The following is a 23,032-nucleotide window of genomic DNA, read 5'->3' as shown; positions in this document are numbered from 1 at the left end:
TATGTATTGGTGCCAAAACAGCTCAGCACCAAAGTAATGAGCGCCAAAACAGTTTGGAGCCAAAACGGTGGTGCCAAATGATCGACGCCAAAAGGGCGGCGCCAAATAGTCCCATTTCGTTAAAATGTTGAGGTGAGATTGGTTAATCAAGATTAGTGGGTTGGTTTTTCATGGAATTAATCTCATTAAAAGTGGTTTTTTACCCTATAGTTGCAGCATTTAAAAAAATACATTAACAGTTTATTTATATTGTGCACAACCTATCAGAAGACCATACAGGAATCACATTGTTTCCAAACAATATTAAATCAATTTTCTTTTCCAAGAATCATGGTTGTTAAATGCAAAACTTTGGTAATATTAGTTTAAAATGACGAATTTGAAATGATATAATGAATCTTCCAATGTAATCTAAAGAATCAAGGAATGAACATCTGAATGCATTTTTAACTTCAATTGCATTTTCTGTTCAAAAATGTTGCCAAGAGGCAAATTAATGTCATGCATCAAAAAAGTGTCTAAATGTGTTTTGTTTTGCTAACAACTACAGCATTCCTATTCTTCCCAACAGGACAAAGTTTAGCATGTAATAGCTTAACATGACATCAATTGTCAAAGGTTTTAAGCAACTCATTCTGAAGAAACTGCTTTAACTTATTCACAACATGTTTTACTGCTCTATCTTTCAATGAAACACAGAAGGGATAAGGGTTTTTTTTTGGAATGGTAAATCTTTTAAAGGCTTTCATTTAGTGGTACTCCTTCCTGAGAAAGAAGGAAATTTTCTTCAGTGTAACGGTTGACAGCAAACATGAATAACAGCACTTTCTGTTTAACTGTGGCTAGTGTAGGGAATGTAAAGCAGCCCTTAAGTGAAGGAAGTAACTTAGTACAGTGGTGAGAATTAGCAGTTTGCCATAATTTTAGTGCTGGTCTTTCTGAAAAAAATACAGATCCAGGAGCCGGTAGATGTACAAAATAATCCTGTGAAATACTGAAGGTTGACTTTGATCTTAGCCAAACATGCAGTTTATTTGTATGAAATCTTGGTATGTCTCAAATTTGTAGCGTGGACACTCAGCTGAATTCTGATCATGTTCAGTGGTGATGTTATTTAAATAATTAATTTATTCAAGCAATATTAAGGATTCTCGGCTATCACCAAGCTCAAAGTTGAATTTTGTTCCCAACCAAAAATGGATATGGAATAGGATGTTAATTTAAAGGGGGTCAGGGAGGAGTTAAAGGATTCAGACTATATAAACAGAGCCTTCTGCACATCAGTGTAAAATTGCTGAAATCAATTGCTTTTCGGCCAGGAATCTTTATTACACTTTGCCGTGTTTTCATATTTACTTTGTGCATCTGAAAAATCTGATATTTCTGGAATTTGGACTTTCTTTACTGTTTTATAAAAATCTTTTCAGTCTGCCATCTGGGTGGGAGGGTAAAACAATTGGTGTGAATTAGCTATCTGTCAAACGGCCTGATCTTTTTCATATAAATCACTGAGCATTAAAATAGGACAGTTTCTGTAATACACAGCCAATCTTGTCTGATAACAATGCATCAAATTGAAAATCTATCCATTGAAATTTAGAGGTAATTTGGCCAGAGACTGGACTTTATAGCCAGAAGCACAGACATGGCAGGAGAGAAGCTCATCTACTGACAGCATGAGATACAATTTAAAAATTGAATAGAAATCAAACTGAGTGAGCTGAACAAAAAGCTGCTGAACCATAAATATAAGTTCTTTTGAGCAGGATTGAATGATCATAGCCTATTCAACTTGAATAAATTAAGCAGGAAGGGAAGTCTAAAGGGGGCAACTCCTTTATGAATGTGGGACTTGTAAATTAATTTCTTTCTGTTCAACGTGGAGGCTAAGTTTTGTATTTTGTCATCTTTCTCAATCATTCAAATGACATTGATACACAATATCATTGAATTTTATAGCACAGTTGGTGGCCATCAAGCTCTCAGTATTTATTTTGGCTCTTTGATTAAACTCTTCACTGTCCCCTTCCCCTGCACTTTCCCCAAATCCCTTTCATTTCTTCCCTTTCAAACTTTTGTCCACACCCTTTTTAAAATTGTGCTTATTTCTGCTTTCACTGCTGTTTCCAGTAGGACATCCCACGTCCTAACACATCAGCTGTGTAAAAGCATTCTTCATAAACCTTCTGCAATCTTTTAAGTGATAGTAAATTTACAACATTGATGCTCCCTGACGAGTGGAAATTTATTTTTCCTTTATTTACCTTACAAAATGCCTTATAATTTCCCATTCTCTATCAGATCTCCTGTGTCATAGATTGACACGGTTGGCTTGAATGGATAAAGAAGAACCTTGGATTCTCCTGGAGTTCAATCCAAAATGACTGGATCTGAGGGAATATATAGAACAATCATGGCTGGCTGCTGCAGCTTTGAGAAGTTCCAGACATTCCCTAGAAATCAGCATCAAAGGCTAACTCCCATTTTTGTTTCTGGGTCCTTAGCGTGTGGAGAAGATTTGGAGGAAAGCAGAGACACTAAGGATTAGCCTCTAATTTGATCTCAAACAAAACACAGTCAAAGATATTGTTATGCCTACATGCAAGAGAAAAGAGTGAAAAAAGCTTGAATCGAATAATTGCCCAACAAACTTTCCTTATTTTACTGTTGAAAAGTGTGGCACTGGTAAAGCACAGCAGGTCATGCAGCAACCAAGAAGCAGGAGAGTCTATGTTTCAGGCATAAGCCCTTCCTGATGCTGCCTAACCTTCTGTGATTTTCCAGCACCACACTTTTCAACTCTGACTCTCCAGCATCTGCAGTCCTCACTTTCTCCTATTTCCTTCTTTTACTGTTGACTGAAATACTTCAGCAATTGCATTGTGTTGACAATCTGCCTTTTGATGGGAATTAGAATCAAGACTCCAGAATTGTTTGGACTGTGGTCAGATGTATCTGGGAGTATTTTTGCTACCAATATAGGGGAGAGGGATTTATCACTAAATTACCTTTAAGAGAGAACCATAGAAAAACAACGCTAGCATTTATATTTGTGTTTTTTGTAGTATTACTGATGTTACTAGTTACTGGCGATCCTATTCTCCAGCTAACCTCTTTAATTACCCATGTCATATTACCAACAGCAGTGCTCTCACTGAGTTGTTTAATTGCAAATGAAAAGAAAGTAAGTTGTGTGGTCCACACCAGCAGTGGGCAAAAGTTGACCTCTCAGCTTTAACTTTGAACAATCAAAGTTTGCAAGTTTGAAACTGTTGACCAGACTGCTGGTAGTGGGACTAACCCAGGACTAACCCTTTGCTGAAATGGAATAAGGATGATGGTACTACAATTGGGCACACAAGTTTAATCAGGATGTCAATAATTTAATTTCTATTTATAATGCGGAGGTGAAGATTTGTTTCCCTTAACTTTCCTTCCCTTTTGATGAGAACATGTTTGGATATCATGATATTTCATCTGCATATATGCAAATGTGCTACAGACTACACAGATTGTGTGTTTTTGTCAAATTTATGCAGTTGAACAATACTGACATTGGAAGGGATAATGCAAAATATTTCCCTTAGTTTGTTGTGCTCTTCCTGGCTTTAGTATGTCAGGTTTTATGACACAAATTGGTGATGTTCACTGAAAAACATGGCAACATTAGAATACAGACTTGTGGTTAACTGCAAATTCCACTGCCCACATTGATTCAAGTGCAGTTCATTGTATTCATTTACCATCCACATCTGAGTTGATAATTCATTCAATAAAGTTTATCTGCAGGAAATCTAACTCGAATGCAGGACAGTAAATTGTGGAACGACATCACCCAATCCACCACCAATCAAATGACTAATGTCATTCTGTTTCTCAAAAAGCCCTTTTACATTAGTCTTGGAAAAAGATGTTAATTATTCTGAAGTAAAATTGCTTCCACATCAGGGGGTTAAAAAAAACAAACAAGCAATTGGATAAGTGCATTCCTTAATAAGGCATTTGTACTGGAGAGAATTTGGAGAAGCCAGACAGCAAGAACAAGTACAATAAATTCAATCTACATAAATAAATCATTTTGTTAATATTTACACAATTCATTTATAAACATTAGCACATAACAATTTGGCTTGTTACTCTCTCCTCTTATAAACTGGTTAAATTCAACCTGATCATTTATCTTGTGATCAAGGTAATACTGTAAATATGTGAGGAGGGGACCAAACGCACTCATTATTTCAGTGCCAACTGAGTGCAGTGTCAACTTCACTGCATCACCAGGTTTTGTTCAGATGGAAAAGGGAAGAGATGTTCACCCTGTCCATCTGTCTCGGGTTAAATCCTGGGTATCAGAAATGAAAGGAACGATTGTAGACCCACTGTTCAATTGTAGATGCTGTTTCAGTTTCTACATTGCTGGCACCAACTCAGGCTGTAGCCCAGCAACACCAACAATTTTAAATAATAATTTGCATCCCTTGCATATAGGCACACAGTGCTTCATTCCAGTGAAAGTACAGAAGGCCAAACTGCTGCAAGAGAGACACCTCTGGAAACTTGCTTGTTTACTGTAGAGTTTTTTTCTGTTTCCTGATGCTTGCACAGCCTTACATATATAGTAAACTGTTCAGTAAAAAAAATACCCTTCCTGTATAGGTTTTTAAAACTCTCAATGCTTTCCACTCGAAACAAAATGGGACAAACGTGGATTCTTTTGGATTCAGTGAGAACATTGAGCTTGACTGTAGTTATTGATGTGAGCATACATGGAGGAAACTCTTCTGCTCGCACTCTTGCTGGTCAGATCACGGTGATGTGCGCTCAGCAGAAAAGTTACTGAATTAGGAAATCTCATCTCCTTCCAGGGAGGAGACTGCTGTCATGTAGTAGTACACATAGTTTGAATTGGAGCGTGCACACATGCACAGAGCAGAAGTTGATGCTGATTGCAACCAGTCGCTAAAGTGCTCCCTTGGAAAGGCATTAAGTCACGTTCAATGAGCTGTCCTTTCACTTCTTGAATGGTGTCAGTCTTCCAATGTTCTGCCAAAAATTGGATGGTTTGCGTTTGGGCTCAGCCAGCATGTAGACCTGCTGTTGGGGGATGGTTGAGGGCATCATCGGATGTTTTTGCCGCAACGTCAGAAAGTCGTAGTAAGGCCTGGTGACAGCTGAGGCAAGGAAAAGAGCAAGCAGTTAGAATTTATTCAGAGGAGGATGTACATAACATTAGTTTCTGGGTCTCAATTCTCATTCTTTCTTATATCTTGAACTATTTTAGCTTGAAGTTGAAAATAGCCTGACTGCATTCTACCAGTTTATGTCTTAAATGGAGCCAAGATTAGGGACTTTCAATCTACTAAATGGAAGTGAAAAGATCTAATATTTCTTTAATGTGGAGAATTTAATGGATGCTAACTCTATCAACAGCTTTGTAAGATAGAATTCAATTTGATTTTTGCCTAACAGTTACAGCACAGAATCAAGCTCTTCACTGAAATCATCCACAAAAGCGTCCTCTCGTCCTACTTGGTCTGACCTTATCAACATACCACATTTTCCCTTAAAAGCAAAATACCACAGATGCTGGAAAGCTGAAACCAACATCGAGAATGCTGGAGAAACTCAGTAAGTCTGGCAGCATCTGTGGAGAGAGAAATATGGTTAACATTTTGAGGAGAAAGTGAGGACTGCAGATGCTGGAGATCAGAGCTGAAAATGTGTTGCTGGAAAAGTGCAGCAGGTCAGGCAGCATCCAAGGAACAGGAGAATCGATGTTTCGGGCATAAGCCCTTCTTCAGGAACATTTTGAGTCCGACATTTTTCTTCAGTCATTGTTTGTTTTGTTTCCTACTGTTTCTTTGCTTCCTCGTGTAGCTTATCTTTAAAAGAATCTGTTATTTAGCTCAACTATTCCATGTGATAGCCAGCTTCACATTCTAACCATTTTCTCTAGGTAAAGCCATTTTTCTTGAATTCATTATTGAATTTATTTCCGTTTAACAGTCCTGGATTTGAGTTGTTCTGCAAGTGGAAAATCTTTCTTTACGTCTACCTTATCAAACCTCTTAAAGAACTTTATTGCCAAACACTTAGCAATGTCTTGCTAAATTATAGGTCAGTGTAATCACCTAGAAATGTTTACAATTTAAAGTTAAAACACAGCCACTCAGGAAAATATTAAAATACACTACCTTGTTATGACTACAGGTCAGAACCCCAAAGTAACAGGACATTTTTACCTTGTCATTCTAAAATGTTGTTATGGTTCTGTTCGCCGAGCTGGGAATTTGTGTTGCAGATGTTTCGTCCCCTGTCTAGGCGACATCCTCAGTGCTTGGGAGCCTCCTGTGAAGCGCTTCTGTGATCTTTCCTCCGGCATTTGTAGTGGTTTGAATCTGCCGCTTCCGGTTGTCAGTTCCAGCTGTCGGTTGCAGTGGTCGGTATATTGGGTCCAGGTCGAGGAGAACAGCCAGGGAATTCCTAGAGGCATGGCATTCATCCACAGATTCAATCAATAAACACATCGACCTGGACCCAATATACCGACCACTGCAGCGGACAGCTGGAATTGACAACCGGAAGCGGCAGTTTCAAACCACTACAAATGCCGGAGGAAAGATCACAGAAGCGCTTCACAGGAGGCTCCCAAGCACTGAGGATGTCACCTAGACAGGGGACGAAACGTCTGCAACACAAATTCCCAGCTCGGCAAACAGAACCACAACAACGAGCACCCGAGCTACAAATCTTCTCACAAACTTTGAATTCTAAAATGTGTTTCTCAAAACAGCTGATCCACACACCAGATTACCCATGCACTACAAAACAAAATAGATGGTACACTGCCCATCAGCATTCTCTTTACAAGAGAATAAAGGAATGTTAGCCTATTCACACTTTCCAGATACACATTAAACTCAACCCACTGCTATAGAGCTATCCAAGTCAACAATGTTCCTGTTACTTTCTTCTTCTGGATAACTAAATTGGCAACATTTTGGAATCTCACAGTGAGTGCCTGTTTTCAATTCTGATGTGTAAATATGATATAAAATTGTATTGCCATTAATTTGAGGTTCCACTGACGCAACTGGCAACCAAAGCAGGCCATTTTGTTAACACTGAAGAAATCTCAGTTGATTACTCTCATACGTATGCAAACAATGGCAGCTGGATCAGATCAATCTGCCCTCTTGCACACAAATCTGTAGCAGAGGCTGGAATTGTCATTGCTAGGAATATGGAGAAAGTGAGGACTGCAGATGCTGGAGATCAGAACTGAAAATGTGTTGCTGGAAAAGCGCAGCAGGTCAGGCAGCATCCAAGGAATAGGAGAATCGACGTTTCGGGCATGAGCCCTTCCTGAAGAAGGGCTCATGCCCGAAACGTCGATTCTCCTGCTCCTTGGATGCTGCCTGACCTGTGCTTTTCCAGCAACACATTTTCAGCATTGCTAGGAATATACCAGGAAAATTCAAGCTGGCAGGCATTACCATTTACTGCTGCAACAGTAGTGTTTATAAAATCCATACATACAGTATTTCTGGAAATAAAGTCAACTCAGGTTCATGACAACTTTTATCCAGTGGGTACAATCAATTTAATACAAATTCTGTGTATTTTTTAAGTAAATGTATGGCCTGGAATTACTTTAATTAAACAGGCTTTGGAACTCAAGCCACTTTCTGAAGTAGTGGATTGGACAGCTCTTACCTGTCACAAAATATGTTATCTGAAAATGTAACTTCTTTATATCTGTTTTTAAAATTTTAGGAAAATATTGTCATCCCCAGTTAAGATCTAGGTTGGAATTTTAAATCTAAGATTTGGAGTTCTGACCCACGGTCATGGCAAGGTGTGCATACACAATCATGGGTCAGAATGCCAAATACTATGAACATTTTTATTTCAGACTCCCAAGATGTGTTACTTAAAAGAGGGCTGATGCAGCCAAGACTGGCTAAGGACTTAAATGAAGTGGCTGGTTGTAGAGAGAGACCCACTTAAATTTACAGTTACGAATCCAAAGGGAAATTCAAACAACACCACTTCCAAGAGGCAATCAAGAACAGAGTGGACTATGATCTCTTGTCACGACAAAGATAATAAGGGGCTGATGACCATCTGCTCAATCCCTGTGGACTATGTCCCAAACTTTGGACGCATATTTTGTTTCTTCGTTTGAAGAATACACAAAAATAGGGGTTAAATGGCCAGTTTCAACTCAACTGTAGTCTTCTACTGGAACTGATTATATTAGTCTGGGCCTGCCTAGGTTATCATGCTGTGAGGTCTCAGTCAAAGAACTATCCCCAAGTCACTCCCTGCAAAGGGATGATTTGGAGATGTCAGTGTTGGACTGGGGTGTACAAAATTAAAAATCACGACACCAGGTTATAGTCCAACAGGTTTATTTGGAAGCACTAGATTTCGGAACACTGCTCCTTCATCAGGTGGTTGTGTCCCTGCAAAGGGACTCATTCTGATTATTATAAATCAGTTGGTTAATAGCCAGACAAAAGGCATAAGGGAAAAGGGAAACGGGAACACAAAAGGCCTCTGTCTGTTACTGGCAAAAGGAACCAGAACCACAGCACATCAAACAATCTGAAAATTGAAAGATCATGAAATCAATAGGTCAACTGTCAATGTTAACATAACCGTTAACCTCTTCTGCAATCATCACAATTTTAACTGTCCATTCTTCACCAGCAATTTAGAGATTGATCCACATATCTGCCTCTTTTAACTTTTATCTTTTTGGACTCACCTCTTATTTCTATTTTGTGCGTTATCTGTACTGCGCTATGAATTCTCCTGTTTAGTAATTAATAAAATCACTCTTTGATAACTGCAGAAAGCCTGGTTAAATTGGCTCCTTTTAAAATATAAAATTTTGGATGTAGGTTTGCTCGCTGAGCTGGAAGGTTCATTTTCAGACGTCTCGTCACCATATTAGGTAAAGTCTTCAATGCGCCTCCGGATGAAGGCTTCCAGCTCAGCGAGCAAACCTACATCCAGAACTTCAACCTGCGCTACAAATCTTCTCAAAACTCGCTAATAAGATCATTTGGATCAGGGAAAATGGTATCAAGAAGGGAAGGCATCCATTTTTAAATTAACTGATCAACTGAGTGGGTGGGTGAATAAAGAAGGGGAGCCTGTTTGTCTATTCTCACCCTGGGAGCTGAATGGTTTGGGAAATCCCATTTGAAACTGAAGCAAGTTGGGAGACCTCGAATGGGATCTGGATATAACAATCACCATCTCTGTTCGACAATACACTATAGGACAATGATACTTGATGATGTTAACACTATGTGTACACTATGAAATCTGAGATATTTTTTAACACCCACAATGTAAACATGTTACATGACTTGCAAGTAGATAATTGAATGGTTTAAACTAAATGAATCACTGAGTGATTTTTCTCGAAGGAAATAATGCATCAGTAACATATCAACTACAATTTTGCCGAGCCTGACTGTTTCTTATCCTGACTACATGCTCGTCAGTCCTGGAATTTTTGGGGAGAAAAATGTTTTGTTTTGAAAGGGAGCAGGGCAAGTTTTTCCAGAAAAGACTCAGATTTTTCAGACAATTTAAACATCAAGTGTGGGTTGACATGTAAGCTACCTGTCGCACTGGTAAATCAAATCGCTATTCACATTTTAGGCTTACTGCATCTTCATTTACAAATTTAGATGAATTAAACCTTTTGCTCAGATTGTGGAAATACAGCAGTTTTGAGGGTTCTGAGAGAGGGGAAAAGTTATTCTCTGTTTTATAAAAGTTGAAATATGAGCTCAAGATTTATTTTATGTGGAAGAATAAACTCACATATTGACAGAGACAACAGGAAAATAGCGCATGCTCGTGATCCCTTACTGGACATTACAGTGAGGTCTCAGAAACAGCAATCACAATACATTCTGGAGCAGTTTTACAAAATAATGAGTGTTCAGGGGGTTTATGATAGCATAAAGGAACTAAGATCACTCCCAATCAGTCACCTGTTACTGGTGAAAAGCTGCTAAGATTGGAAATATTATATCTGATCATATCTTAATATGATACAAGATCAAAACAGCTTTTTTGTGGGTTTTTTTCCCAATGATCTGGAAGAAATGCTGCTTTTCTAAGACCATAACTATAATATCAGTTCACTGACATTAATTTTGAAATGTCACCCACTCACTGTTGCCTCACAGCGCCAGAGACCTGGGTTCAATTCCCGCCTCAAGCGACTGGCTGTGTGGAGTTTGCACATTCTCCCTGTGTCTGCGTGGGTTTCCTTCGGGTGCTCCGGTTTCCTCCCACAATCCAAAAAATGTGTAGGTTAGGCAAATTGGCCATGCTAAATCGCCCATAGTGTTAGGTGAAGGGGTAAATGTAGGGGAATGGGTCTGGGTGGGTTACGCTTCGGCGGGTCGGTGTGGACTTGTTGGGCCGAAGGGCCTGTTTCTACACTGTAAGTAATTTAATCTAATCTAATCTAAAATATAAACGTAAGTAGGGAAAAAAAAGTATATTTTGGAGGATAGGGATGAAAAAATAAAAGAGACTGACAGGTTATAACAGCTTATAGACTTGGTAATAATAGGAGTGAAATCAACTAGGAGAAAGTGAGGATTGCAGATGCTGGAGATCAGAGTCGAAGAGTGTGATGCTTGAAAATCGGTGAGACAGCATCCGATGAGAGGAGATTCCTGATGAAGAGCTTATGCCTGAAACATCAATTCCCCTGCTCCTCAAATGCTGCCTGACCTGCTGTACTTTTCAAATACCACACTCTCGACAATAATATGTTGTGTTCAGTTTTGGTCTCCTTATCTAAGAAAGGGTATTATGGATATGCAATGAAGTTTACTATATTGTGATTCTTGGGATGGCAGAACTGAAGTATGAAGATAACATTGAATCAATTAGGACTATATTCACTAGATTTTTTTTAAAAATGAAAGGAGTTCTCATAAAACCTAGAAAACTCTCCCAAGAGTAGACATGGTAAAGACAGGATGGATGTTCCTGATAACTGTGCAGTCCAGAACCAAACTTACTGGGTAGGCCATTTAGAATTAATGAGAAGAAATATCTTCTCCACCCACTGAGTTGGTGAGCCTGTGGAATTATCTACCACAGAAAGCAGTTAAGGCCAAAATGTTGACTGCATTCAAAAAGGAGTTAGATATAGTTCTTAGGGCTAAAAGGATTAAACAATATTGGAAAAAGGGGAGAATTGGATACAGAGTTTGATTAGATCATATTTCCTACAGTATGGAAACAGGCCCTTCAGCCCAACAAGTTCACAACGACCCTCCAAAGAGTAACCCACCCAGATCCATTCCCCTACCCTATATGTATCCCTGACTAACGCATCTATCCCTATGGGAATTTTAGCATGGCCAATTCACCTGACGTGTGGATTGTGGGAGGAAACCCACACTGACACGGGGAGAATGTGCAAACTCCACACAGTCATCTGAGGTGGGAATCGAACCCGGGTCCCTGGCACTGTGAGGCAGCAGTGACAAACTCTGAGCCATCGTGCAGCCCATAAAACTCGAGCGTTCATCCAGGATTTGAACCTGGGACTCCTCACACTTAATGCATTTACTTGAAGCAAAAGCCATAGCCCTACACCACCCAGCCAGTTTGAACAGTCATGATCATGTTGAATGGTGGTGCAGACTCCTCCTCCTCCGGTTTTCTATGTTTCTATGTTTCAATAATAACTTCAAGTGCTTGTAAAAGATTCATCTTATCACAGTCAATGTGGTTTTGATAGGTTCATGAATTGGCACCAATGTCAGAATTGAGAGTCTGGTGCTGAGAAAGCACAGCAGGTCAGGCAGCATCCGAAAAGCAGGAGAGTCAACATTTTTGCAAAAGTCCTTCATCAGGAATGGTCAGAAGCTGGGTATGTGAGAATAAGCCTGACTAGGCCACATGTACAGGAGAAAGGAAGCTGGCCAGGCATGGAATCAGAATTGGGTAATCATAATGATGTCTGGTGAGTAGAGGGATTCTAGCTGTTTCCAAAAATTGAATTATCCTCATTTGAGGAAGTAACTGAAATGATAGGAGGATTGTGCTATCTGCACCATGGCACCATCTATTGGTTGTAGATCTGCAAGTGCAACACTACAGAAAACGTTGACAATGGCTTTAATTGGGAATAGGATTTGCATGTTACAAAGCTGTGTATCGAGGTGAGAAAGTAATAAGTACTGGAAATGCACATCGTTTGATGACTTCTTGTGCCTGTGACACACATTCCTCCTAGTCCAGTCATTGTTTTAGGGAACAACAGTCATTGGCCTGAAACCTGAAATATCCAAGCAGCTAACTGTACCCTAATTGCAGTAACTGCTTGGTCTGATTAATCCCCTTAATTAAGGATTTAAATATTGGCCTTAAAGGGGCAAATTAAGCTTGCAGTTTATTATTAGTAAAGTTGGAGAACTATCTTGTCAACTAAAATACCCGAACCAGAACAAAAACGTACCACCAAAAAGGTGAGTGAAGCATAATACCTTTCACATTGCACTGCCTTCCTGTGCCATGGTCCTCCAGGGATTTAACACATAACAAGGTGAACAGTTGCCCTTAACTCTGCAAATGTTTCAAGGCGTTTTAGGATTGGCAACAGACATCATGAGCAAGCGAAGAGTGGGCTGAAGTGCAAAAGACACTGTAATGGAAATCAATTTAAAAGAAACTTTTGATGGTGGGATCAGGTGCAGAAAGACAGATTGGTGTTGGAGGGTGCTGAAGAATATGGGGTGGGGAGCTGATTGAACAAAACATTCCAGGGAACTAAAAAAGAAAATAACTTACAGCAGCGTTAATAGCAGAGGATAAGTTCAAGAGGAAGGTAGAACAGGGAGGATGGAGCAAACCAGAAGAACTGTGCTTGCTGTATAAATCAGAAACAAAAACAGAAATTGCTGGAGAAACTCAGCAGGTCTGGCAGCATCTGTGAAGAGAAATCAGAGTTAACGTTTCAAGTCCAATGACCTGATTACTGAGGAAGGGTCACTGGACCTGAAATGTTAACTCTAATTTCTCTTCACAGCTGCTGCCAGGCCAGTTGAGTTTTTCCTGCAATTTCTGTTTTGTTTCTGAGGATCGAGCAAAGCTTTGCAAGTGCCTATGCATTTTAAAAACAGCAATTTCAAGTTCTGAAAGCCAGCCAAGATTGGTCTGAAGAGGGGGAAGAAGTGAAGACTTTACATGGAAAGTATACTGCTAACAGCTGGCTGAATATAAGTTCGGAGAAAGTGGAAACATCATTTTGGCATAGCTCCCTATTTGGTATTTGGTATGATTAAAATCTGATGTTAATTATGGCATATCAGCTAAAACCTTGAAGTGAGATGAGAGTGACAACCCTAAGTATCAAGGCAGCACTTAAACAAGTATTACATCAAGAGGATCAAACAACGTTGAAATTGATGAGTATCAGAAGGAAAATGGATTGCCATCAGTAGGGTAAGTGAATGGCCTAGTGGTAATGTCAAAGGAGTCATAATCTAGAAACCCAGATAATGTTCTTGCAACCTGCATTTGACTCCCACATTTGCAAATGCATTAAATTCTGGAATTAAATGAAAAGATTGCCATAATCTGTTTCACTCATTAACATCCCTTAGCAAAGGAAAGCTGTCATCCTTATCTGGTCTGGTTTACATGTAACTCTAGACCCTCAGCACTGTGGTTCACTCTTAAATGTCTTGTTATGAAACTGCTTAAAACAAACTCTTAAAAAAGGGTTAAAGTATGGGCATGTAAAATTTACTAATGCACCAGGACTGGCTATTGGAAGCCAACAATCTCAGCCAAGGAACCTAAATGGGAGACTCTTAGGTACAAACACCTTCAAATGCTTCATGAATGATATGGCCACTTAAAGGTAGAAATGAAGATGTTTGCTGATGATTAAATAATGTTCATTTCTATATACAGCACCTCAGATAATGAGCAGATTATACTGTCATGCTGCAAGACCAGGTAAACATTCAGGCTCAGTTATTAAGTGGTCACTCAAACCGCACAAGCAAACCATGTCCAAAAAGGATTCTTAAGAAGCAACATATTCGATGTGAAATGCTAACTCGTTTCTCTCTCCTCTGATCCTGCCAGGCTTTGATGATCAGCTTTCCCCTACTAGCTGTGTATGCTCTCTTCCTTACCCAAAAAATAAGACTGCTCCTTCACTGGTTCAATTTCCTTTAATTCTCTCCTTTACAAGAATGTGGGAATACCTTTACTTGCAGGGATTGCAGCGGTTTAAGAAATCAGCCCGACTTTCTTCCCGAGGGCAATTAGGGATTGGCAGTAAATGCTGGCATGGAATGGGTGGAAAAGAAAGGTCATTTGGGACTGGGATATATAATTCGCACCTAAATAAAACCCCTGAGAATCCTATGGAAAACTGGATGGTTTAGCCTTTTTTTTACAGATACACAAATTTCTCTTCATTGACCTGTAAAATGATTGTTAATGTGTTGGTATTTGAAGCTATTTTGAATCCTTCCATAACCCTACACTATAGCTCCAACTGTTATGACTCAAGACATGCAGAACCTATAGGAATCACGTCTACAGTTGGTGGCATTTTTCAACAATGAAATCTGTATTCATATGGCCATGTTCAGCACTGTAGAATTCAATCTAAGTAATAGGCAAAGCGTTTAGTCATACCAGTTTTGAAACACTGACTCTGTTCCTCTCTCCACAAATGCTGCCAAACATGGCATGTTTCTCTGACATTCTTTGTGTTTGTTTCAGAATTCCAAAGTCTGCTTTTTTGTTCAGCAATTTTGTTCCATTGGGTGATTCATTGATTTGAACATGAAGCAGCTAAGAGGGTTTAGCCCTTAATGATTTACTGTTCTATCGTTCTTTTTAGTGCATTGATTGTGTGGTCCATATAATGGTGTCTTCCATATATAACAGAATTATACATTGTTCTTTCACTTACAAATTAATGATTTTTAGGTGCAGATATGTGTTAAGGATGTGATTAGATGTCCCTAGTTGGATACCATAGCCAGATGAGTATGGTGGGACAATGGTCATGTTACCAGCTAGTAACCCAGTGAAGATGAGTTCAAGTTCACCATAGCAGTTTGAGAATTAAATTCAGTTTATTGGTTCAGGGACGATGAAATTGCTACAAAGAAACAACGTATACACTCATGTTCTTTTGGGAAGGAAATGTGTTGTCCTTACTCAAGTCTGACCTACATGTTATTCCAGTCTCACAGTGGTTTAGTTCACTCTTTATCTAAAATGACCTTCCTCCCTAATCAATTGCATCACCCCCTTCTCAAGGGCAACCAGAGTTGGGAACTAAATGCCAGCCTTGCCAACAACATCTCTCGCCCAACATGAATATACATTATTTGAAATGAACAATTATGTTTTCACTTTAAACAACACACTTCATTAAGAAACAGCCTTTTTATGAGAAATGAGCAATGGTATCTGATGAAGATTGGTTCTGGTACCATTTAACTGCTCAGTTTTGTTGTGGTTCAACTCCTATAAGATACAATTAGTGGGGAAGTGTGCATAATATCTGGGGTTCATTACGTCTTCTGAAGTGGTGTGAGAAGATGAACTAGAGAGATGAATGGAGGATAAAAAGGGAATGATGGAAAAATACTGCGGCCTTCATTCAGGCAGATGAGGAATTGGATCTATGGTTAATGACAAATATATTACAAAACTTCAATCTGCAGTTGACATTTAGTGAAATCTTAAAGCCTTCTATAAAGCAGAAATTAATCACTTTATTACACATGGCAGAACACTTTCCTGTTGTTAAACGTAACAGATATGAATGAACACATGATAGTTCATCTGGAAAGTTACAGTGAAAGGGACTTCTCCATGACCACAGCACATGACTCCTGCACCAGTTAAGGACTAGTTGATGGGCTCTGGCCATGTGATATGGTCTTTCATTGCATGTGATTTTTAACAATTTGAACCAATGTATTCCTTGTTTATCATTCATGACAATGTTAAGACTCAGAGTTCGAGTGTCGTGTTCAGCCGCTAACCATTGTATTTGAAGGCCACTGCTCAGTTAATCCCTGAACATTCTGAGTTCAGTTTGAAATCAATTATAATTGTTGTTGGAAGTTCCTCTGGATTGAAGCTAGTCTGCTTCATATTTTGGACAGATCTAAAGATCATAAAAAGTTGTGAGAAAGGGTTATCTTTAATCGTCAATAAAAACTGAAAGAACTGAGGATGCTGGAAATCAAAAACAAAAACAGAAATTGCTGAAAAAGCTCAGCATGTCCAGCAGCATCTGTGGAGAGAAATCAGTTAATATTTAACCCAAACATTAAAGCCCTTGCCTCAGAACCCAGTTCTGCACTGGACCTGAAACATTAACTCTGATTTCCCTCCACAGATGCTGAGTCGAAAAGCGTGGTATTGGAAAAGCACAGCAGGGCAGGTAGCATCCGAGGAGCTGGAGAGTTGATGTTTCGGGCATAAGCCCTTCATCAGGCGGCATGGTGGCTCAGTGGTTAGCACTGCTGCCTCACAGCACCAGGAACCTGGGTTCAATTCCAGCCTAGGGCAACTGTCTTTGTAGAGTTTGCACATTCTACCCCTTGTCTGCATGGATTTCCTCCAAGCGCTCCGGTTTCCTCCCACAATCCAAAGATGTGCAGGTTAGGTGAATTAGCCATGTTAAATTGCCCATAATGTTAAGTGCATTAGGCAGGGGTACATATGGGGAATGGGTCTGGGTGGGTTAGTCTTCGGAGGGTCGGTATGGATTTGTTGGGGCGAAGGTCCTGTTAACATACTGTAGGTAATCTAATCTAATCAGGAAATGCGGAGGGGGAAGGGAGCTAAGAGACAAATAGGAGGTTGGGTCGGGGTGGGGCTAGGAGGAAGGTAGGTGGGATGGTGAAAGGTGGATGCATGTAGGTGATTTGTGATAGGTTGGTGGGGAGGGTGGAGTGGATAGGTGGGAGGGAAGATGGACAGATGCTGCCAGACCTGCTGAGCTTTTCAACAATTTCTGTTTTTGCTCCCTCTAATGGTTTCTATTTATCAAATGAATATGGTTGCGCTAAAGCATTTTTCATGTTTTGTACAATATAATCTGGATGTTATTCCCTGACAGTATAGTGGAAGCTGATTTAACAATAAATTTTTAAAAAAGAATTTGGACTTGGAAATGATTAATGAACAGGACAACAGCGTAGCAACAGGACTTATTGGACAGACTTTCAAAATGCTGACACATACGCAATGGGCTAAATGGTCTTGTTCTACACTGGTTCATTGTATGGTTATTAATATATAATGCTTGGAATTCAAAGAAAACCTGGCAACTCCAAAGGTAAGTTTGGATTTTGGGGCTTGCTTGCAAAATGTTTGGCAGATGATTTGATTGATGAAAGAACTATTAAAATTATTTAATAAATCTGCTTGCTCCTGAGTTCGAAATGATCAACAATGAGGTAAAATTCAAGGCGACCAGAAGGCCAGGTTTCACTACGTTATCAGCTTCTTAAGCAACTTCACATTTATATTGGTTATGTTTGTTAAAATTAAAGGGGAATAGGCTGATCACCTTTTCTGCCATTATTGGAACAGGTCTCGGCTGTGAGTGGACATCCATGACATAGCCCTACGTAAAATGCTGGGGGTCACATCCCCCCCTTTCTGGAGCAGAAGACGAGCCTGCGACATCCGTGGGGTCTCGAGGAGTTTGGTAGTTGGTGGGGGTTTTGGATGCTGGGGAGAAGGTTCGTGTAGACATGTGGTGGACTGAGACAGAGATGAGGTCACATTCAGCAGCTGCTGGAGATCTTGTTCAAGAAACAGGGATAGAAAAGAGTGAGTGAAAGAAAGGAAAGAAAACAAAAGACAGAACACACAAAACAAGTTACAGTCATGCTTGGCAACATCTATTTCTCTGAAAAGTGCATGAATTAAGACAGGATGAAAGAATGGTAAAGGACTATCCACTAGCATTTTTAAAAAGCATATTAAACTGTAAGTACACACTGTGCAAAGGTGAACATTTTAAGCGTACACCACAAACTTGAATGAAAATGATACCCACTATTCACAGAGAAAATAATGCACAATTCTAATGCTGGTATTTGTCACTTGTGCATTTGATTCACTTACCTGAGATTTGATTGCACTATCTGGAAATGAACCATTATAATGGAGTACATGTCTGTCCAATTACTCACGTAGTACAGCAGCCACAAACAGCCAGATGTAAATAAATTACTTGTGTGCAGAGGAACTGAACTGAATTAAACCCATCTGTAAAGTACTTCACGGTGTTCAATTTTCCCTTTGAATACTTAACAGAGGATCTGTCTATACATTCACATTCACTGAGTTGGGACAAAATAAAGAAAAATGCTGCATTCCAAGTTCCAATTTGACCTTGGTATATCAGCATTATTCACCCAACACTAATCATTTATCTTTTTGTAATTTAAAGTAAGTGTAAGTATTTTCAGCTTCTACAATATATTAAATGGAATTTAATTTGATAAAATTGACCATGGATCTTTCAGCAGGGAGTAAGTGAATTCTTATTTACATAATTTAGTTTCAAATAAATAATCAAAGGCAGAATTCTAACAGCATGACTGTTGTATTCTGTAAGTTGCCATTGCTGGGTTATCCTGCGATCAGTTAGCTCTGTTGGCTGGGTGGCTGGTTTACAACGCAATGCAATGTTTGCAATTGGACCCCAACAGCATGGGTCCAATCCGGCACCATGAAGGACTCTTCTTCTCAACCTCTCCTCTCACCTGAGGTGTGGTGATCCTTAAGGTAAGCCACAACCAGTTGTCTCTCTAACAAGACAGCAGCCTTCTGGGACTATGGTGACTTTACCTTTATTCTGTAGCAGAATATAATTGTGTATGTAGTGAGGCAGAACAGTTAGACCACTAGAAAGCTCAAGTCAAATGAAAATTTTGCTTAAGATATTCGTCCTTCCATAAGAACCGAAAAATGACAGAATTATGAGGGCTGAGATGTTCCAAATTTAGACGTGCTCAGTAGCAAAATGGAGACCAATGTTTGTGACAGCCATGGATAAAGAATAGAAAAACAGATGTGCTCAAATAACTAGCCCAGATATTGTACCACAGCTAGAATAATGACACAACAATTTTAAAGTTTTTTTTCCCACTCTCATTATTCATTCAGTAAGCTTGTAATATACCCCACGTTAGGACATGGGTAACCCAGATAATTGTTTTGTGGCTTACATTCTTAGCAATGCTCCATTGAAGAAAGGGCTCACTGGTTTGGAAAATTTAAAATGTAATTTAGTACAAACTGCATGAAATGTTTCCCTTATGAAATGCTTATTTTTAAGTTTCATATCTGGAATTTCGCTGTTGTCTGCTGCTGTCAAGAAAGAAAAACTTCACATTGATATGGATTTTCACAACCTCAGGATAGATAGCACAAAGCTCCTTACTGCCAATAAAATATATTTTGAAGTATTGTCATGATTGAATCATAAAACCAGAAGACAGTTCCAGCAGAGAAGCAGGTCATTTTGTGCTGGCTGTCTGAGGAACAATTAATCCACAGCCACTCTTCCTATAACCTTATACATACTTCTTCTTCAGCTAATAATCCAGTTCCCTTTTGATTTCTTCCACCAAATCTACTTCCAACACACCCACAGGCAATGCATTTCAGAGAGAAGGACAAATAGTCTTAGAAAACTAATTTTCTTGTTTTCTCATTGGGAAGTAACCAATTGGCACCATCTGTGGATCTTCTCTAACACTGCAAAATATTCCTCTGGATCACCCTTTTCTTTCAAATTTACTTTAAAATTGTTTGTATTTTATATTTATTTGTATGTCAAATGTGTCTTAAAAATGTATTTGATCAATTTGTCCTTCCAGCTATACTATCCAGATAAGACTTTGACTAAAATACAAATAGTGTATTGCACTTATTATGAACTTCTAGATCAAACCATGAATTGCAATGCCTGCTTCGTAGATGACTATGCAGTGATAACTTTATTAAATTCGAAAAATCACCTTTAGGCTTCCCAGTCGGATGTGATTTTTTTGCATTCATCATGGCCTGTTTCTTTTGAACTTCTGTGATAGCAAAGCCTTAAGAAAAAGCACAAAGATTACTCATGAACACAACTGTAAAATCAAGCATGCCCCATTCAATAATGATGGACAGCGTTTCTGAAAGACAAGCGAACAATGTGAAATACATATCCAAGCGTTAATTCTGGAAAACAAATCTGATATGTCGTGAATGAAGGAGAAAACAATACAATTATATTAATGAGGGATCTCATTGGTATTGCACTTTGTTGCTAGTAGATAAGTAACAGCTCAGAAAGTGAATCATTTGTGGTGGAGCATGCCATTTCCAAGAGGAATAACCAGGAGGGCATCATAAAGATTCATAGTTGAACCCAGCTATGGAATGTTTTATTTTATTACTTGTAGATGCTGTGCACTGATGCAGCACTCTAGAATGAGCAAATTGATAGTTCCAAGCTGGACTGTTGTTTTTTTAATCACTTTGTCATTGGCAACTTGAATGTACGTGTGCAGGGCAAACCATCCTCCCAGCTCTCTATAATCACATACAAATGTTTAGTGGATCCATTTTGTAAAGTAGCTTCACACTAGAAGCAGTTATAATGTTCTTTCTTTAACTTAATCAACCTGTTTGGAGATGTTATTGCACACCTCTGCAGCAGGTGGGAAGTGAACCCAGGTCTTTCAGTTCAGGGGTAGGGACAGTACCACAAAGCCCTTAGCTGTAGTTATATTCAGCCAGCATAAATCCTCAAGTCATGGGTTATTAACTGCCCTCAGGTGGTTAACTACCAATTGCTCATCAGTATAAATATATAAATCTATTGCACTCTGAGCTGAAGCCTAATAAATGATATGGCATTAAGGCAAGATGGAAAGGGAGAGGTGCACACTACAGTACATCAGCAACTCCAACAGAGGGAAGGCATGATCAGTGGGGAATAATGCAAGTCACCTCCTGATATTTGTTGAGAACTATATTGCATGCCAAGCAGAATTTCATAGCTTTGTAGAAGGTAGAATACTTTCCTTCCCTAATAGCATTGTGGATGAACTGCAATGATTCTAAAAGACAGATTAACACCGCATTCTCATGAACAATTAGGGATGGATGATAAATGCTGGCCTAACCAGAGACAACCACATCCCATGAATGAAGAAACTGAAAGGCACACTAATGGTGGCATGGATGTAATTGCTTTCATAGAATTTATATTCAAGGAGATGACAGCTGACACAAGTAGCCTCAGTAAAATCGTTTCAACCTGCCAACAGTTCCACAAACAAGATTTTTACCTGTCTCTTTATCAAGTTGAACCTGTTTTCGTTCATTTTCAAAGGCTTGAAGCCAACGTTCTTTGACTGATGATTTCTTTGCACAGAACAAGTGTACTTCATTAGTGAACTTGTTTTGAAGTTTGAAAGCGTTCTTGACACTGATGTTGAAGTCCTTGTCCTTCCCATCTTCGACATCTACGACTTCCATGCTGTCTGTGTCTATCCTGCTCTTGTAGTATAAGATGTCACGACGCAGGAGGTCCTATGAAAGTGTGACATCTCAGATTGTAAAACTGAACAGATTATGACCCATTCACCCCATATAATATTAGAATTTCAAAACATTTTACAAAAAGCCTCAGTGCACTTTATTGTACTATAATAAAAACCGCAACTTCCATTTTATAAAGTGCTTCTAAAATAGAAAAATGTTCCAAGGCACTTATAAATAGACGTCAAAATAAAGCTGGGCATGCTGTGAAAAGTGGCTAAAAACCTGGCTGAAGAGATAGCCTTTATGGAGGATCTTAAGGAAGAAGAATGTTGTATACAGGAGGAAAGATTTCAGATGAGAATTCCAGAGGTTGAAGTCTGGTCAGCTAAATGTACGGCTTAACTGGTTCTACTGAACTAACTAGGTAAAACAGAAGAGGTAGGCATTTAAAGGCGCTTCATGGATGTAACTATTTAACATCAACATTCTGATTAAAATAGGACACAATAACTTGGTGGTGAAAGGGCTTAAACAATCAACGGAGCTGTGGGAACTAGAAGATAATATTGGGAGAGTAATCCCATGGTGCATAAAAGTGGGGAAAATATACTTGACTTCACCTCTACTAATCTGTCTGCTGCAAATGCATCTGTGCGTGACAGTATCGGTAAGAGTGACCGTACAGAGTCCTCTGGGAAATGAAGTCACGCCCTCACATTGAGAATATCCTCCATTGTGTCGTGTGGCACCATCACTCTGCTAAATGGGACAGAGTCTAAACAGATCTAGCAACTCAAGAATGGACATCCATGAGAATCTGTGGTCCACTACCAGCAGCAGAATTGTACTCCAACACAATCAGTAACCTCATAGCCCACGTATCTCCTACTCAACCACTACTATCAAACCAGGAGATCGAGAGTGCAGGAGGGCAAGCCAGGAGCAGCACTAAGCACATCTGAAGATGAGGTGTCAACCTGGTAAAGCTACAATACAGCATAAGGAGCAAGTGATAGACAGAGCTAAGTAATCCTACAACCAATGGATCAGATCTAAGCTCTCCAGTCCTGCCACATCCATTTGTGAATGGTGGACAATTATAAATTCACTGGAGGCTCCACAAATATCCTCATCTTCAATGATAGAAGAGCCCAGCACTTCAGTGCAAAACATAAGGCTGAAGCTTTGACAGCAATAATATAGTTCCACCTCCTCCAGTGGTTCCCAGCATCACAGGTACCAGTCTTCAGCCAATTCAATTCACTCCACATGATATCAAGAAATGATTGGAAACACTGGATAGTGTAAAGGCTACAGGCACTGACAATATTCTGGCAATAGTACTGAAGACTTGTGCTCCAGAACTTGCCTCTCTCCCAGCCAAGCTGTTCCAGTATAGGTACCACACTGACATCTTCCTGACAATTTGGAA

The 23,032-nt window shown here is 39.4% G+C and overlaps 1 protein-coding gene across 6 annotated transcripts in view; it reads right to left on the bottom strand.

The window, feature by feature from the left end:
* Positions 1-2,771: 2,771 nt before the first annotated feature.
* arhgef4 (Rho guanine nucleotide exchange factor (GEF) 4) overlaps positions 2,772-23,032 on the bottom strand; it is a 294,049-nt gene continuing 273,788 nt past the window's right edge. For 5 of the 6 annotated variants that reach the window (XM_043701908.1, XM_043701909.1, XM_043701910.1 and 2 more), the window contains 4 exons: positions 21,405-21,648; positions 20,085-20,162; positions 17,618-17,855; positions 5,086-5,171 (listed from right to left, as the gene is read on the bottom strand). In XM_043701908.1, coding sequence (XP_043557843.1) covers positions 17,629-17,855; positions 20,085-20,162; positions 21,405-21,648 — 549 coding nt within the window. In that variant the 3' untranslated portion in view covers positions 5,086-5,171; positions 17,618-17,628. Of the gene's footprint in view, positions 5,172-17,617; positions 17,856-20,084; positions 20,163-21,404; positions 21,649-23,032 lie in introns of all 6 variants that reach the window. The other variant, XM_043701907.1, reaches the window with a different exon arrangement.

The sequence above is a fragment of the Chiloscyllium plagiosum genome, chromosome 13, assembly GCF_004010195.1.
Source record: "Chiloscyllium plagiosum isolate BGI_BamShark_2017 chromosome 13, ASM401019v2, whole genome shotgun sequence".
Lineage (NCBI taxonomy): Eukaryota > Metazoa > Chordata > Chondrichthyes > Orectolobiformes > Hemiscylliidae > Chiloscyllium > Chiloscyllium plagiosum.
The sequence above is the reverse complement of the archived record's forward strand: the minus strand, read 5'-3'. Positions and strand labels throughout refer to the sequence as shown.